Source organism: Sphaerodactylus townsendi, linkage group LG13, assembly GCF_021028975.2.
Source record: "Sphaerodactylus townsendi isolate TG3544 linkage group LG13, MPM_Stown_v2.3, whole genome shotgun sequence".
Lineage (NCBI taxonomy): Eukaryota > Metazoa > Chordata > Lepidosauria > Squamata > Sphaerodactylidae > Sphaerodactylus > Sphaerodactylus townsendi.
Genome location: NC_059437.1, coordinates 31,356,437 through 31,375,237, shown reverse-complemented (window position 1 = coordinate 31,375,237; position 18,801 = coordinate 31,356,437). Strand labels below are relative to the sequence as shown.

The 18,801-nt window shown below is 44.4% G+C and overlaps 1 protein-coding gene across 1 annotated transcript in view; it reads left to right on the top strand.

Moving 5' to 3' along the window:
• Positions 1-17,260, top strand: part of HTR2C (5-hydroxytryptamine receptor 2C) — a 228,205-nt gene extending 210,945 nt beyond the window's left edge. Inside the window, exons 4-5 of the mRNA XM_048514813.1 lie at positions 12,092-12,292; positions 15,911-17,260. Coding sequence (XP_048370770.1) covers positions 12,092-12,292; positions 15,911-16,737 — 1,028 coding nt within the window. The 3' untranslated portion in view covers positions 16,738-17,260. The remainder of the gene's footprint in view (positions 1-12,091; positions 12,293-15,910) is intronic.
• The last annotated feature ends 1,541 nt before the right edge of the window (positions 17,261-18,801 follow it).

Below are 18,801 nucleotides of genomic sequence, written 5' to 3'. Positions count from 1 at the left end.
AAGCAAACCTCATCAAGCTGATTCTTAAATGACTCAGGCATCTTTCACACATTACACAGGAGTCACATCAAGTGTGTCCTCCCCAGGATTAGTAACATCTAGTCCTGGTTCAGTGGCTGGCTGGCCTCTAGAGTCCCTTGATCTACATGCAGGTTTATCACATTCAGATTTTACATTTTTACACGCCTGTTTTCACATTTACATGTGTATACATTTTCCCCTCCCATCTTTCAGGCCATTGGAAATTTAGTGTTGCTGGCATTTTTATGTTTTTGTTTGTTATTAGATTGCTGGCATAAAACCTGTCACATTTTAATGCTGCCATTTTCATGTTATTATATAGATTTTGGCACTCCTTGTATTGTGTTAAATGTTTTAACTTTTTTCACCACCTTACAGCCCTACTGAGTGGTGGTAATAGGGTACGTTGAATAACTTAACATCTCACAGGTTCACCTAAAATTAGGCTGTCATAAGACACACACACACCCTGCTCTTTGTGACATGGGTACAGCATGTTAGGAAGGAGCAGCAGTGGTGTAGTGGTTAAGAGTAGGTGTTCTCTAATCTGGAGGTACCGGGTTTGATTCCCCATTCTTCTGTCTGAGCTGTGGAGGCTTATCTGGGGAATTCAGATTAGCCTGTGCACTCCCACACACGCCAGCTGGGTGACTTTGGGCTAGTCACAGTTCTTCTGAGCTCTCTCAGCCCCACCTACCTCACAGGGTGTTTGTTGTGAGGGGGGGGAGGGAAAGGAGTTTGTAAGCCCCTTTGAGTCTCCTATAGGAGAGAAAGGGGGGATATAAATCCAAATCTTCTTCTCTTTCTCCTTCTCCTTCTGCCTTGTCAAAACAACTGCAGATTCCTTTTCATTTTAATGCGGGTTATGCAGGAGAATTTTCAAATGATGGCATTATTTGGCTCTTGGTGTATATCTAACCCCCACCCCTTGGAATGCCAGTGTAAGCCAGTGTAGTGTAGTGATGAGGAGTGTCAGGCTAAGATCTGAGAGACCCAGGTTTGAATCCCCGCTCTGCTGTGGAAGTTTGCTGGCTTGGGTCAGTCACACATTCTTAACCTAATCTATTTCACAGAGATGTTGTATGGATACCATGGTGAAAAGGAGAATGGTGTAGGCTACTTTGGGTCCCCTCAGAAGCAAAGATGGGATACAAGTTCAGTAAATAAATAATACACAATTGATTGTGGAAAGGATCCCAGTGGCCTGTGTACTATATTAAGCAGGAAAGGGTCTTTGGGAAGAACCCTGCCATTACAGTTCATACTGGGGAGGCAGGGGGTGATGAGCCCTTTCTTGCTGCCTGTGCTCACCTGAGAGTGAGGGCACAACTAAATGTGATGATGTCCCAGGGATGACACCGTTTTAGTACCTAATAGGGCACCCGCACACACACACTGCTGTTCTGGCACAGGGAGGGAAATGGGGGACAAGGACTCCTGGTCCTGCTGCTCTGTGGGCCCTATCAGGATCTGGCCCTTGTGTCTCTATAAAATCTCTCCTGATAGACAGTAAAATAGCATCAGCATGCCTGGATCCAACTTGGGGATGCCATCATATCTAGCTGTGCTCTTGAGTTAGTAGGTAATTAGGTTGAAAGCAAGCAGCTGGAGCCAGGACGAGTCCTCGGCAGCAAAGGCTGTGCTGGAAGCCAGATGGGAAACCCCTGGGGCCTGCTCGAACCCTCATCTGGGCATCCTGTCATATCTCTGCCAAGGGAGTCAACCGCTCAGAGGCCTGCTCATTTTTGCAAGAAGATGCTTTTCTATCTATCCATCCATTTCAGTGTCATTGTTGCCATCTCCATCATCGTCATTATAATTAAGCTCTTACAGTCCTGGATTGAAAAACGGTTTTAAAAAACTGAACTGTTCATGTAGAGTAGAAAATCAAAGCGAAGGAAAAATAATAATCCCCTCAAAAACAAATTTAAACATTTCCAACTATTTAGTCAGTATGTTAAAAATGAAGATGATGCTTTATACTCCTGCCATATGTTTCGGCAAAATGCTAATTAAAACGTACACTTCCACAGTTATTTTTACTGTTTCCCATACTCTGTCACAATGAAGGACTTGCTGCTAAATGGAAGTTGCTAAAGTGTTTCTGAAGCAGAGATTGTTTTAGAAGATTGGGTGGGGGGAGATGGACCAGTAGTTCCTAGGTTCCTCTTTGAGGTCCTACATCCCAAGGGAAGTACACTCAGACAACTCCCAGTTTGCATAGTGAGTCTCTGTTTCACTCTTTCTGATATCCACCTCAAAGATGTGATGACTGCCTTCAGTCTCCACTGGACTCACATCAATCCTGTGGCACACAGGAATTGCTTTGGACCAGTATAAGCAGTGCTGTCCACATGCTTAGTTAACATGGCTTTGCCCTTAGTTTCATTTACCCTGCATTCAGATGTTCTTCTAGATTAAGAACTTCCTGCATGTAGAAAATCAGCACATCAGGGAGAATCTAAGCTAGAATCCTTTAGTTACTTTTCAATACCATTTTGATCTCCAGAGGCATTGGGCTAATATTCAGTCACATTGTTCTGAAGATTTCAGGACACTTACAGTTTCTAAACAGAGAGTGCCGATTTTCCTTGATTCCCTAGTATTCCCTGATTCCCACAGATGCCTCCCCTGAAATTTTGTTTCTGAAGATCAACAGACCCTCTGAAACAGTATATGGAAGGGTCTACACTGGAAGGAGGGAACTGGAAGAGTTAAATGCTTTCTTTTCAGAAGACTTTAAGTGCCCAAAGCTTTAGAATGTGGTTGTGTATAGCCCTCTTTTTCTGCCATGCAACTAGACTTAGCATTCTGAAGTATTATAGTCCCAAGGGATTTGCCACTTGACATTTTCTGATTATTTCCAGAGGGATGTGGTGAGCGGAAAATTCAGAGTGGACACACAGTCCTGAACCCTTGTTCAGTCACACAGTCTATTTTGGCCAATGGTCAGTTAAACGAAACCTGACTTTTGTGCCAAACACAGGGCTGCAGCTGAACAGCAAGTGATGAGGGAGTTGGGAAAGATCTTCAGGACCTAGGAGAGCTCCAGGAGACACAGGCTTTATTCCATCAGCAGGCAGAGCTCTGCGGAGTTTTAATGCTACAGAATGTCATGGTTATGCTTTTGTTTTCCTGACATGGGTTCTTCCTGTTTGGGATGACTCAGTGGTCCTTTTTTCCATGTCTTACGATCAAAACTCAATGTCATATTGCTATTGAAATTGATTTTTCCCCATTGGCTGTATTAAAATGTCAAATGATTTAAAAAGTGGCATGAAAGAAACATGGGACCCCATAGAATGGTAAAACAAAAAGGCTCACATCAACAAAAACAATAGGGAAGGGCTCAGGTGTACATCCTTAGCTCAGAATGTACCTGTAGTATGTCTGACAGCTGCCCAAGCCCATCATTGGTGAGCAGAAAGGTCCTTAAAGGAACATACTCATCCCTTGGAAACTTGAGCTTAGATCCCTTTGACTGTCCTGCCTCCTCTGTGTGACTCATTGTGATGCCCTTGTGTCCAGAAATTCAAATGAATGATGAACATTGTCAGAACCTTGAACTGGCAAGGGGGGGGGGCGCCACAGAACATTGGCAGTGGATGTTGATTCCTGTCTTTAGAGCATTGCTCTTTGTTGCTGTCGGGGGAACCATCAGCCCATCTCCATGACCTTTCATAAAGGCAGAGTCTGTTGGCTTTTTAACCTTGTCAGGCAAGTGAAATGCCATTAACTTTACAAAAGGCTTGGAGTTCAGTTGGAAAATTAATCCATCATCTCTAAGAGCTGCTGAAGAGTTCAGAAGGGCATTTCGGATGCAGGAAGGCAGGTGGAACTTGCTGTGTCAGATTTGCAAGGGAGGGGGGGATCCTTAAGCAAGTGCTTAGTTTTCCATTGACTGAGGCAGTTTTGTTGCTCCAGTGCTTTGATGGATGGCCACATGCTGCCAGCGCTCAGTGATTTTTTTTGTCTTTGCCATAATTATGCAAAAGTTAGGAGTTTTGCAAGATTCTTGCCAGAGTTTAGTTGTGTAGCTTTCAGGACTTGGCTAGCTTTGCATTTAGCTGGAGACTGAGATCAATATGTTCATGATTTCCTCCACAGAGACCTGGAGACTGTCAAAAGTAGCATGAAGCTACTTTTTATCCTGCCAGAACATTGGTCCATCGAGTGCAGTGCTGTCTGCACTGACTCACAAGAGCCTTTTCAGGCAGAGAAGGATTTTTACCCCTGCCTGGATCCTGAGAACTTTTAACTAAGATGCTAGGGATTAAACCTACGATCTTCTGCCTGCAAAGCAAATGTTTGACCACTGTGCGAGGGTGCCAACTTGTGACTATGGGGGATGGTACAAACTTCCAACTGCCAGCTTACTACTGGCATCTAAAACTGTTGTTCTTGGCATTTGGTGTCTTGTTTACTGACTGGGCAGGAAGCTGGCATCACCTCTGCTTGCTCCTTCTCTGTGGGTCCAGGTTATTAGAATTTCCTGCTTCATTAATTCCTAATTGCCGCCACTCTCTGGAGGCAGAGTTCCCAAGTCAGTGGTTTCAGATGAAAGGGGAAGGCAGCTTGGAGAAGTAGTTTTGAGGAAGAATTCAAAGGAATACCATTTAGAAAGGGGGCTAGAACCCCTAAAGCAGGGGTCTGCAACCTGCAGCTCTCCAGATGTTCATGGACTACAAATCCCATCAGCCCCTGCCAGCATGGCCAACTGGCATCAGGGGCTGGTGGGAATTGTAGTCCATGAACATCTGGAGAGCCCCAGGTTGCAGACCCCTGGGCCTCACATGCAAAAACGTCTCCTGTGGTGGTCTCAGTACAGGAGAAAGTTCTGTGAGTGAAGTGTTACCAGATTATAGCCAAATGGAGTGGGGCTGGGCCTACACAACCAATAACCAATCTGACTGTGGGTGCTGAAAGCCGGGGAAAAGACCCACCATTCAGGAAGGCCAAAGCTCATTCCTCAGATTCACCCAGTAGATGATACTGGAGATTTTTGGTGCCTTGTCTTTCCTGTTTCACCCTACAGGCAGAGGTGTAGCAAGGGGGGAAAGCGCCCGGTGCACCGGTGCGTCCTCTGCCCCCATCCCACTCCGGAACGCCCCCCGGAACTCCTGCGTGACACCCCCTTCATAGGAGCGTGCGCCCAGTGTGTTGCACCCCCCCTCGCTTGCCCCCTTGGAGCTACGCCTCTGCCTACGGGCATTAAGATGCAACTCTCATGGGGATTGTAACTCTGCTGTTTCTCCTCCCACCACCTCCATTCCTAGTTTGGAGATATTCTGTTCTTACACTTGAAGACATTAAAGGGTTGTGTTTGATTTTCCACTGAGCTGATTATGCAGCTGAATCATCTTGTCATTTCACTACTCTTTGCCCTTCACAGCTTTTCCAAGGGATAACTACTCCCAGTCGCTGCTGAGAGGTGGGACGATGGTGGTTGAAGCCTTCTTCCACAGACCCTCCACGCAGCCCTTGTCTCAAAGCAAAGCATTGCTTGGATATCATCCAACTTTGCTGCTGCAGAACCCCTCCTTCTCATTGAGCTGAATAAACGGTTTGAAGACGTTCTAAGTGTACATCCTAAATCTCGGCATACTTATCAGGAAAGTAGCTCTATTCAAATGCACAGGGCTGGCTTCCAAGTAGATGCAATTAAGTCGATAGTAAATTGTGGAAATAAAATAAATACATTTGTTGTTGATTAATTTTTTTGGAAAGGTTTAAATTAAAAAGGGCGGGGGTGGCAAGCTGTTAATTAAGAGCTGGAGCTCTTGTGTGGAACGCAGCAAATAAAACTCTGACATTCCTAACTCAGTGGCAATTTTCAGTGATGTTCCGGTGCCTTCAGAGAAGGTTTGTGCCCTCCAGCATTTCACAGCTGGAAACACCATCATGCCTGTGATGTCCCTTCTCTTGTACCAAGAATCCCTCTCCCCATTCCTCTTTTATATATTGCTGAAGGTTTTATTCTATCTTGCTGTGCTTTTGGTTCAAGATGTATTTGGAAAATGCAGGCACAGAGTATGAAATAGGCTGTGCGTTGTGCGGTACTTTAGGTTCCAGCTAGATAGGACAACATCTGCATGTCTGGTGTATGGATGCCACTTGCTAGTTTAAAGATTTCAAGATGCCAGAAGGGTCCCAATTTGCTGAGGCACTCTTGTCCCCCCCCCTCGCCTTTTCAAGTGCCAAAACAGCTGCAACAAGGGGTGGGGTGCAGCCATTTTGATGCTTGAAAAGGTGCAGGGAGATCAAGAAGAGCCCCTTGGCCCACTATGCTGTGGCCTCATCGTATTTTAAGATCTCTTTTAAATGACAACAGCATGGACCCATGGATGCCATCATGTCTAGTTTGGTTCATGCAACCCATTGTCATTGTGCTGGAAACTGGATGAGTCCTTCCATCCATTGAGAAATATAACTTTCAGAGGCTTTTGGGTTGGCCTTCAAAGGAAGACTGTAGTAGCAGCTCATATAATTGTAACAAAGAAAAATGATTTACCTAGTTTGCAGTCCAGAAAATGGGGACTGTCCCTGGTAACTAAGGGTTCTATAAAAGTTATTTCCCTGTATTTTTCTCTCCCAGTTTCCTTCTTCCCTTTCCTCGTGCCTCTTCTCCATTCTCTACCTTTGTAACCCTGACTAAGCCCTAGTGCCTCATGTTTTGCAAATATTATATCCTCAGTAAACCAAGCAAGCAGTGTTTGACATCTTGAAGGCTCCTGTTGATTAAGAAGCACCTGCCCTTTGAAAGGAAAGCAGAAGTTTTTGGCAATGCCTCTGAGTAAATCTGCCTCAGATTGATGCAGCTGGTGTAATGGGGACAGCCCCTTGGTGGGACTCCTGTACCTTGCCAAGGACGGTTAAATTGCCAACCTTTCTTTGCAATCTAATTGACAAATGAGCTGTGGATTTCAGAACCTGCCCTTTTGGAAGAAAACTTGAGCCAGGCTATTGTGCTGGAGACCTTTCGTTCCCCCTCCCATTCCAAATCTTACTCAAGATGGAATTTCAGCCAACTTGTTGCAAATTCTGTCACTAACAGAGTTGTAGTGGATTTTTCAGAGAATCTTAACAGAAACCATGGTAGATTCCAGCGAATGCTGGACCTCCCAGAGTCTTAGGCATCTGCAGCAAGAGGCTAGTTCTCACTGAGGAGGTAAACAAACTCTGTTTGGTTTGCACCACTTCAAAAAGCAGGTGGGGAGCTCTTAGGATAGATTGTTCCTCTGTACAAAAAAAAAGATCTTTTCATTTATAAAACCAGTTCATCGGGGAAAGTGGGAGACTATGTGCAGAAATGGAAGAGCATATGACTTTGTGTCTCCCCACCTGCAGTGTGAAGTGGTACAGTCCAGGCAGATGAGAATTAGGCCAAAATCTTGCTGAATGATGCCAGATAGACTCCAAAAACGCCTTTGAATCCTCCTGCACCAACCAGTTGACATCTGCTCGTTTTTGAAGAGCACTACTGACAAAGTTGTCTGGCAAGGAAAATTCCACCATCCCCCTCCACTCCACCCCCAGCTTGAGAGGACTGTGTCAGGATGGCAGACATGAGTTGCGTGCTTGCTCGAGAGGATAGGGAGAATTTTGTAAATGGCTTGTCTGGGAATGCTGCTGAGACCACAAGAATGCTGTTCTTCCATCTGTTGCAGAGATGCTGCCTTTCAAGCTGGAGAAACTCTTCACTTTTGACAGGAGTGAGGGATGTGAATCATGTAAACCTTGTGCTCCCAGGGGGGTAGTGAAGTTTAGGGAAGCTAAAACTGCATGTAATTGCTTGCTATTTCTGTAAATGTCTGTAGCAGGCAGAATATGCAAAGTGGAAGCAGGGAAATAGGGTTAGTATGGCTGCATTGATCACTCTTTGTGCTATGCAAGGGAAGGTTTGCAGAATTACAGTAAGGCCTTGATTACCTAGGGATAAGCTGATAGGAGGATGAGACAAATGCCTGGAGAAATCCCTTTTAGTTGCCCTGAGGGCAGTTGCTGGGGCTACAATAACAGGAAGAGATTTGGGCCTTGCTTTTAGGCCTTCACATTGGCCACTGTGGGAGATGGGATGCTGGACTAGATGGACTACTGATCTGAGCTTTCCTGTCTGTTCTTACTGTCTTACCAAGATGAATATTGGATTTCATGAGGTCCAAATTTGGATGTCCCATCCTTAAAAGAATTTACTACTCATTGCTCTGATGAGTTGCATTGATGGCATTTTTGCAGACACACAGAGCACATTTTCTCTTTGTTCTGTGATGCTCCACCAAGCCAGTCCAGTACAAACAGCATCCTTGTATTAATGGAAAAAGTGGGCAAGGCTTTCAGAAGAGGGTGGGACAGCCCAGCTGCTGTTGAAGCTTTCTCCAAATTCTTTTCCTAACGTGTATTGTCGAAGGCTTTCACAGCTGGATTCAACTGGTTGTCGCGAGTTTTCTGGACTCTACCAGACCACGGCCACACAGCTCTTTTCCTAACCTTGTGGGATGTGTGCTGCAGCACAGGAGAGGAGAAATGCACAACTTCAAAACAAAAACAAGACTACTGATGGTTCCAAATAATGGTGTGGCAGAGAGGGAGCAGGAGGAGGGAATAGACAGGGAAAACTGGGGCTATTGGTAGCTGAGGATCATTTGGCCTACAAGGATATGGGTAGAGTGAGACCCAGCCTGTTTCAGCCAGCAGCCTAAAGCTTCCATGCATATGTTGCCTGGATTGGGCCAGGAAGCAGACAGTCAGCCCGTCCACCACATCTTTGCCATGTAATAGTTGTGCGTTCTGACCCATGTGCTGACTGCCAGTGCAGCCAACCAAAGGGGTGCAGCATCTCTCCCAAGTCCCTCCTCCTAGGAACTTGAAAATACACTGCCAGTCCATCTGGCCATAGTCTTCCTTTAGGAAAAGATGCTTTGTTAGGATGGCCTGTATCTCTGAATACAAGCCAGCTTGACTTGCCCCCTGTGGTGCTCTGATGCCCCATCCTTTGCAGGGCTTAAGTCACACAGATGAGAGGCTGAACAACCATGTTGAAAAAACACAGCAGCTCACCTGCAATCTTTCTTGCATTTGGTTGCTTCCAATCTGTCAGACATGGATTAAAAATGGCTAATCTTAAAATGAGCCTCAACATAAATATCAGTCCCTGAATCTCACCCACTAAAATACATCCCTTGCTTGGGCTGACACCCTTATTTTGGGGGTGGGGGGTAGGCCTCCTGTAGCTTAAAGCAGAGAAAAAATCTAGTTGATGAGCTGTTTCCACCATTGAATTGCTTGGAGAGCTTCACTAGTTGAATTTCCTCCTATGGGGGCTTTCCTGGCTCTCGCACAGGTGTCAAACTCGCGGCCCTCCAGATGTTGTGAACTCCAGTTCCCATCATTCCCTGCCATAACATCTGGAGGGCCACGAGTTTGACACCTATGCTCTAGAGATTCTTGTCCTGCCTATCCTGTCTATTGTAGTGTTTGAACTACTGGATTAGAATATGGGCAGCCCTCTTTCAAATTGCTGATCTAGCCTTGAAGCCCGCTGGGTGACCTTGGATCAATCATACCTTTTCAGCATTGCCTACCTCACAGGATTGTTGCGAGGATACAATGGGGAAGGGAGAACCAGGCGTACTGCCTGAGGAAGGGAAGAATAGAAAGCTGCTACCTAAGTAGAAACCAATAAAAGCTCAGTGTATAATAAATCTTGTTCCTCACCCCCAGAAGCAGCACCCAGCAGAGTGGCTTAAACATATAACTGCTCCCTAATCCCGCCTTGATTATATCACTGCTTCTGTTCTAGGTTAATGATATGGGAAGCTCCCTGTTCCTCGTGGAGAGGTTTTGCCGCCCCTCCAATGCTGGCCTTACTCAGAGGCTGAACCAAGTTCAGTTTCATTTAGCTGTGTGTTCCTGATTTAATTAAAGGGAGCTCACAGAGGCAGCCTTTGACTACCTGCTTGCCTTGGAAGAATGCCCACCACACCTACTCCTTCAAGCCAATGAGCCGTTTTGCCTCCTTGTCAAAACAACCAACCAAATCAAAAACAAGGACTTGGTGCACACAGCCTCCCTGGCATCCTGGCAGCTCAGGGCAGGGTGCAGTAGAGCTCCAGCCAAAATGTTCCGCAGTTCAGGAGAGAAAGAATGCGAAAGTATGGCTTCCAGATGGTACATTCTAGGAAGAGACAAGCAGCCAAGATTCAGTCCTGCCCCACTGTTGACCTGAACTGTGTGAATTTAAAAATTAAAATTCTGCCTTTGGTAAGAAGGCCCAGGCAGCCAACAAAATGAATTGCTTCATTAAAAAAATATTCAATTTTCAAAGACAAATCAAGGAGAGAGGAGCTTTTGGAATGGAAAGGGAAGGTGGGGTGAGGATGCCACGGGGAAAACCTGCTGTCAGTGAGACAGACCAGTTGCAAAGAGAGGAGGGAGAAAGCGGAGAGAAGGGAATGGCCAGGAATACATGGAGGATGAACTGCAGGAGGGGAGGCAGCTAAGCTTACTACGCCTGTCTTGATGAGGAGAGTGCCAGTGATTTCAGCATTCAGTGATATGACAGAAGGGAAGCAGGGAGGGAGGAAACATAATTTTGAAGCAGATCTGAGAGCAAAACAGAGCTACAAAGTTTGTTGAAGCAGTGGCGTAAGAGGTTAAGAGCTCGTGTATCTAATCTGGAGGAACCGGGTTTGATTCCCAGCTCTTCCGCCTGAGCTGTGGAGGCTTATCTGGGGAATTCAGATTAGCCTGTACACTCCCACACACGCCAGCTGGGTGACCTTGGGCAAGTCGCAGTTTCTCGGAGCTCTCTCAGCCCCACCTACCTCACAGGGTGTTTGTTGTGAGGGGGGAAGGGCAAGGAGATTGTGAGCCCCTTTGAGTCTCCTGCAGGAGAGAAAGGGGGGATATAAATCCAAACTCTTCTTCTTCTTCTTCTTTCTTATGAATTTACCTGAATACTCATGAGGAAAATCTCCTGTTGGTACAATTTGGTGCAGAACTAAGGGCCTGCTCTAGAATTGAATCAAAACACTAGAGGTGATGTCCCCACTGGTGGACTTTGAGTTGTGTTTTGTGCTGTTTCAGGGTCCTGTACCCCCTTGGTTCAAGGCTGTGACAGGATTGTGCCGCCTTCCTATAGTATAGGAGAAGGGGCACCTGGATACTGTGAGCTGTTTCAGCAGAAGAGTGGATGATTTGACAAAGCGACATTCTTAACACAGAGATGGGCAAATGATAGTTGTCTGGATTTATGGTTGTACCATCCAGGAGCTGCATTTGTACAAAGAAATGTAAGAGCTTGGCCTATTATTCTGCAACAGGTCATGGTTTGTGGTCCAAAAGAGATGAGGGTCTTTGGAGTTCAAAAGACGCTTTGATCAGTGCTTTTCTGGTGTTTCCAGGATGTTCGGCTGTTCCCTGCTGGGAGTGCCTCTCATCAGTTTGCTGCTTTGATCTATGAGTCTTTCTTTATGGTGAAAAGAGGCGCATTTTCTCATTACATCTGGCATCTCATTACATCTGACACCAAACGTTTTGGGGGTCTTCTGATTCCGCATGCCTGGTGTTTTCAAGTCAGGAGATTTCAGGACGTTGCTGACCCATACCTCTGGTCCCTTTTGAGGTGCCCATAACTGACCAGGGGAGCTATGTAAGAAATAACCCAGTTGCATCTGATATAAAGGTGTGGAGCAATTCTGTATTCCTCAGAGAAGCTGTTTGGACCAGAGCAAAATAAAAAAGAGTATTGTGACTCCTTGAAGTCTACACATTTATGGAATGAGAAACTTGGATGGTCTGGAGGCTGCTTTCCTCTTGGAGTGTAACGACCAGAGCAGTGACATCTACAGATGTGTGGAAGGCACCAAATGGGTATTTCAGGCTCCGGTTATTTATGTTTGTTTCTTGTGGCACAACAGCATTTCCCTCATGCATGGAGTTTTGGGAATGCTGGTTTTGAGGCTACCCTTTGAGCTGCGCTGTTTTATAAGTTGCAGGCAACCTTCTCCAAACTCATTTTTTCTTTTCTTTCTTCGCCTTTTCTTTCTCTCTCTTTCTCTCTGTGTTTCAGATTATGCTTGGCCTTTGCCTAAACAATTGTGTCCCATCTGGATTTCCCTAGATGTGCTCTTTTCCACTGCCTCTATCATGCATCTCTGCGCCATCTCCCTTGACCGCTATGTCGCGATCCGTAACCCCATTGAGCACAGTCGGTTTAATTCCCGCACCAAGGCAATTATGAAAATTGCTGCCGTTTGGACCATCTCTATAGGTAAGCCATTCTTACTTCTGCATCAGCTACCAGTTTCAGGGCTTCTGTTTACCAAATAATAATAATAATAATCTATGAATATAAATTAACGTTGGTGTAAGAATGAAAGATGGTAACGGATTGTTGCTGAAAAACCAAAGGCCTTTCTTTTTCATTGGCCAGAAACTTATTCAACATAATAATCATCATTTATGATGTTCACACAACCAGTGCCCCATTGTCTTTGATCTGACCTAATGGAGGACATTATTGGCTGAAACTAGACAAATCAAAGCCAATGGAATAATGACAGGGCACATTTGCTGTCAGTACGTTGCTTGAACCTTCTTTTGAATATTGCCCTCCCTTCCGGCAATCACTTTTGTCCTAGTGGCTCCTGGCCTCACTCTACTGCCTGATCCTACAGCATTTAATTCCATGGCTCACATCATCCCCGTTCAAGAGATAAGGATCCTTTTTGTTTATCTGCTTATCTAAACATTTCTCCCATCCCTCCACCAAACACAATTGTACGGCAAAGTACAAAAGTTCCAGACGGCAACATAAAAAAAAAACCAACAACAGTAAAACTAATGCCAGTTCAAAGAGTAGCAGCAATTAATATTAGATATGTCAGGAAACATTTTTGGTTTTTTTTTTAAAAGCAGTTTGAAGGTTTACAAGAAGAATGAGAGAGAGCAGCTGAAACACTAAATGGAAACTAATTTAATTGCTCACCACCAATACATGCAGGAGAACAGGACAGAGGGAGCAAGGATGGCACATTGATTGGAGTGTTGGATTTTTTCCGGGGAGAGTCAGATGAAACCTCTACTCAGCCAAGAAGCTCAAGGAATGACCTTGGGCCAGTCACTGTTTCTCAGCCTGGCAGTAATTATAGTAATGGCCAGTAGCATAGATGGATTTAAAAGGGGATTAGATAGATTACGGGAGGAGAGGACCATGATGATAAAAGGAAACCTCGGAAGCTGTAAACCTCTGAATACCATGCTAGAAGGCAACATCTGGAAAGGCCTTGGCTTCAATGCCTTGTTTGGCACTTCAAGGCAAACTGCTGAGCCACTGTGTGAAAAGGATGGTGGACTAGATAGACCACTGGTCTGATCCATCAGGATAGTTCTTGAATTCTTGTGTGCCTCACAGGGCTGATATGAGGAAGACAGAACCATATATGTTATCACAAATTATCTTAAAAGAAATGTGATAAACTATAACATAAGTGACTCCAGGGCAATCAGTCTAGGGAGAGAACATCTCAACTGGGGTGTGACCACATGAAAAGACCCATCTCTAGATGTATTAAAATCAATTGAAACAGTGCTGGCCCCACCCCAAATCACACATCCAGCATCATTTATAACTAAACATTTTTAAACCCAGATTATAGGTTTGTGGTATCCATGTAGAGGGAAAAGTTGTGCAAGGAGCATCTCTTATCTATTGTCCTAAGATTTAAATGTTTTGACAGGACTTAAAGAGACATTACAGGATGAAACAAATGTCACTTTTCCCTTTTTGGCTCCCTCTACTTAGGAAGCTACCAAAATGTCCAAGTGGCCTGTGCATTTCAGTCTACCTTGAGAGATGCACGTGCGTTCTGTGTATAAATGCATATCGCACCCCTTGCAGGATTTATGAGTGCTGGGATGCCCAATGGCAGGAGGTAGTGAGAACATTTGCTCCCAAGTGTAGCATTTCCTTTTCTCCTCCATAAAAACACATAAAAACCATTTGTTTTGAAGGCAGAAAATAATGTCCTCTTGAAACTTTCAGCGAATTGGGGGTTATTTTTTCCTGCCTGCTTCAATGAGATGAGCCCAGCTATAAAGAATTAATCCTGGTCCTTCCACTTTTACCGTAGTTCCAGCCTCTGTCCTGATTCTTGGTTGCACTTGAGTGCCATAGACCACTGGTAACATCTGGAATTTTTGTGTAGTGACAGTTTGCTCATTCTTGTTATCTGTGATGTTCTGACAGCTTTTTGCCTAAGAAAGTTACATTGTAAACTCCATAAAAAGCTCATTAGTTGGGACTCATTTTCCCCCTGTCCAGTTTATGGCCTGGGAACTGTTCTTTTCCCACCAGATCTCCCTCCTTTGGAACTGGTCACTAAGTTATTTTATGAGCTGGCTTTGGAGTGCACTTCTGCATTGTAGTTCACTGGAAAGAGAGTTGGCAAGGAACATCTGCTTGCAAAAGCACTCTGCAACATTCAGTGACCTGAACAGCTGGCAGAGTTGCAATGTAAAAGACCCCCAAATGCCTGAAGAGCCCAGCCACAGCTATGTAAACATTTTGGGTCTTCTGGGTTTGCAACTGGTGCTAAGGAGTTTGTTTTTAGAACAGTACATGAGACTGGAGGTGTCTTCAAAAGGGCCAGTCTTCACCCTGTGCCACTGAAAAACTGCGTGAATTCCACAACCAGATTATGGCAAATAAGCCAACGTATGCCTTTTTGCTTAACTGTTTAAAGGCATCCCTGTGTAAATTTCTTGGTGTAGACCTACTACTTTTGTTTTGTAGAGTTTTGTAGATAGACATTATTAATGGTTGGAAATTGTGGGAATCACTATATAGTTCTCCGTCTGTGTACAGGAATGGGATGCATTTCCTCTTTGACCTCTGCTCAGTAGAACAATGGCCAGCTCTAATTCATAAAGTATTTGCAGGGTGTCCTCTTAGAACTTCATGCCATGTGGGGAAGGTTGGTGGACCAATGAAAATGGAGAATTTGCTTCCCTTGGGGTTACCAGCTCCAACTTTGGAAATCCCTGGAGATTTGGAGTAGTGCCTAGAGAGGGCAGAGCTTGAGGAGAGGAAGAGGGTCAGTGGGGATGCAATACCATAGAGGTGCCCTCCAAAGCTTCCATTTCCTCCAGGGGAAGTAACTTCTGTAGCCTGGAGATTAGCTGTAGTGCTGAGAGAACTCCCTACCTTGGGACTAGCTTCTCTAATATTTTCTCTACCCCTTCTACCCTAGAACCATCATTGTTCTTGCCCAGGGGTCAGTAAATTGACGGATGGATGTAATTGGTATTTACTGTTAGTCTATTCTTGACTGGACCAGCATTTGCAACCTGGACCATTAATAAAAGATGCAGTTAAACATGAAATTGAGCTGCTTATTTAGGAAAAAAAAGTGGGGTGGGTAAGGAAGAAAATGTTTGGGACCTGAAATAGTTGGTGTGATGGCTTCAAGAGGATTGGTCTTTTTCTCATTGGGGTTATAGAGCCACCTAGTGGAACTACTCATGACAGCGTTTAAAAAACCTGTTTGTGACAAGATGTTGCGATAACTCAGATCACTTAAAATAAGATTTCATAGTATTTTGAAGACTGCTTAAGCAGTTCCTAAGTCATCCTTTTCTGCTGTTGGTTATCTTTGAAATCTCAAGGTGGTAGACCTAGAACTTCTGAAGCAAGAGTGAAGTGGGAGGTAACCTATACTGGACAGGTAATGGAGCAGTGCCATTCGGTGTGGTAATGTGTGAGTGGGTGGGAACAGTCATCGTGAAGCACTGTTGTTACCAATCCCAGACTTAGAGACTGCATTGCAATCAGCATAATTAAGATAACACCTTCTACTTTCTGTCTTTCCTCTTTCAATGGCTTGTCTAGGGATCTCGTTGCCCATCCCAGTCATTGGCTTGCAAGACGATTCCCGGGTGTTCGTGAATGGAAGCTGCGTCCTAAACGATGAAAACTTTGTCCTCATTGGCTCCTTTGTCGCATTCTTCATTCCTCTCATTATTATGGTGTTTGCGTACTGCCTGACCATCCAGGTCTTGCAGAAGCAGGCCTCGGTTTTCATGTATGGGGAGACCCCCAAACAGAGGCGAAGCAGCGTGAACTGCCTCAAGAAGGAGAACAACACAGAGAACCTCTCCATGCTGCAGAACCAGGAGGCCGCCTCCCACTTAAACTCTCCCGCAAACAAAGAAGGTGTGCTTTTCCGGAAGGGTACCATGCAGTCTATCAACAACGAGCGGAGAGCCTCCAAGGTCTTGGGCATAGTCTTCTTTCTGTTCCTCATCATGTGGTGCCCATTTTTCATCACTAACATCATGTCCGTTCTCTGCAAAGAAGCCTGCGATGAGGCTCTTCTCGGGGAGCTTCTGGACGTCTTTGTTTGGGTGGGTTATATCTGCTCTGGGGTCAACCCCCTGGTATACACACTTTTCAACAAAATCTACCGCAGGGCATTCTCTAACTACATCCGCTGCCGCTATTCCAGCGGCAAAAAGTCAGTACAGTGGCACAATCAGTGCCCCAACGTCTCTTCAACAGCTTTGTATGGGAAAGACCTTAATTTAAACAGTTACCGCAATGGTAATGAACTGAACAGCCTGGAGCTGGACGAGACGGAGGATGCTATGGAAATGCACGCAGGGACCTCCGAGCTTTCAATAAATAGCTGCAGTGCCGAAAAGACCAGTAGTGTGTAAGGGGACAGGAACTCCTCCAATGCTCTGGATTTTGTTGCAATGCAGCCAGAGACTGCTCTTGTGTAAAAAAACAAAAAGTATCTGTGTTAGTCAAAGAATGTTGTAAATAATGCATTCTGAACAAAGCCGTTTTTTAATTTAAAACTTAATCTTTGTAGCTCATTGCTTTCGGTCATTCTTAACCAGGAACTGTATTTACTGTTGCGAACAGAGCAGGCAGGTCCTCTGTAGAAACAGTGAGTAACAGATCCAAAACAGCGTCCCTTATTTTGCTTTTAAAATGTTGACCCTTTAATTTTATTTTCTGGTGCATGAACAAAATGCTGACTATTAATCTCAGGTGGTACTTTTTGGAGTCCTCAGTGGTCCATTATGAATAGTCGCATATCAAATAAAAGGGGTATGGGCTTGGCCAGTTCAACATTTCTTATTCCGACGTTGATTGTAAATACTGGATAAAAACATATGAAACTTCCCATGGTATTAGTCACAGAAGAAAAATACTGTAACTAGTCGAGATTTTTTTTAAAAAAACAACAAAATGCTTGCACCTGTGGGGCTGATCAGGACTTTTTAGTGCCCTACTTTATTGGTGGGAAAGGTACCGACAGAATTAGAAGCAAGTGGTAGAATTTGGACAGGAAAGGAAGGAGTATTGTTTCTAAGGTCAGTTCTTAAGTGGGAAGATAAATGGTTAGAATAGTTTCCCTGTGAGTTTGTACTCACTCTCTGCTCCCCTAGAAGGAACGGTCTCTAAAAGAGGGCAGGGGACAGGATATGCAATTAACTGACATTTCCTATTCCCCATAATTAGATGTTGCCCAAGGGACAAATGTGCAGGCTGGGGGGAGACTGTTTTTGAGACAGAAAAGTGTAATGAAAGGAAACACAAGTCAGTGAGTGGTGTCAGAATAACCAGGGTGGATCAATTCCACTATGCTCACTTTAGATACCAATGGTAAAGAACAGCCAACCGCAAATGTCTTGTATAGCAAATCTGTTGCCAGGAAGAGAACTCCTGTGCCTTTGGAAGGCCTACGCAAAAGCAAACTGCCATTCCCGTAAATCAACCAGAAGGATGTATGTTTAAAATCATTCGTTGATTAATCATACTAATATTTATAAGTTTGCCACTTTGGAAATTGTTTCATTTTTGATGGTTACGTTATCATGAGCTTGCACAGAGCTAAACCATTTCCCCCAAAATACCGAAAGTCAATCAAAAATATACTTGGGAGAGTTCTGCCAGAAGTGGCTACTTGGATGCAGTTTCTCCTTCCTGTTTTTGTTTTTCTTCAGGTATGCTGTTTTGTTGCAAATGTTCTGAGAGGGATTTGTTTTTCCCATCTCTGTTTCTTCACCTGGCATTCCAGTGGGAGGCAAGACTCTTCCAGGGGACAGAGCTAGCTGGCTGGAAATACAAGGGTAACGGAAGTGGTTTCTTTTTCCTCCAGTATTGGGAATTAAGGGCACTGCATGTAAGTGAATGGAGCTGAGAGTGGTGGTTACATATGTTTGCAAAAAATATATATATTCCAAAATGTAGTGACTTATTACTCAGGGAAGTCAAGAGGGTCAATCTTGCCTTTATTTGCTCTGATCCAAGAAGCTTTTGCTGGCAAAAGAGCAGTCAGAACTTCAGCTTCTGATATTAGTGGGGTTGCACTGATGCAAGACAAGTGTGTGAAAACATAGAATTTGGGATAGATTGCAGGACTGACTGTTCTGGGAACATCTGTGTTTGTTTGATTTTTAAAAAGAGAGCAAGTCTCTACTCCCTATGTCTACAACAATAGAACTGGAAGCATGTGGGTGACTGGAAGAGATCTGAGGGAGAAGTCCCAAAGGTCTGACCTTCAGTATCCTTCAAAGCACCTTGACCCTTTGCATGACAAGTAGGAGCTGAATAATTTATGTAAAATAAATATATGGACATTGGCATAATATGTATGGGTCATATTGTTTATATTACCTATGTGCCGATTTTTTAAAAAAAATATCACCAGCCATTCTCAAATGGATAATTAAATGTCAGACTTTTCAAACTTTTGGAAACTACATTTG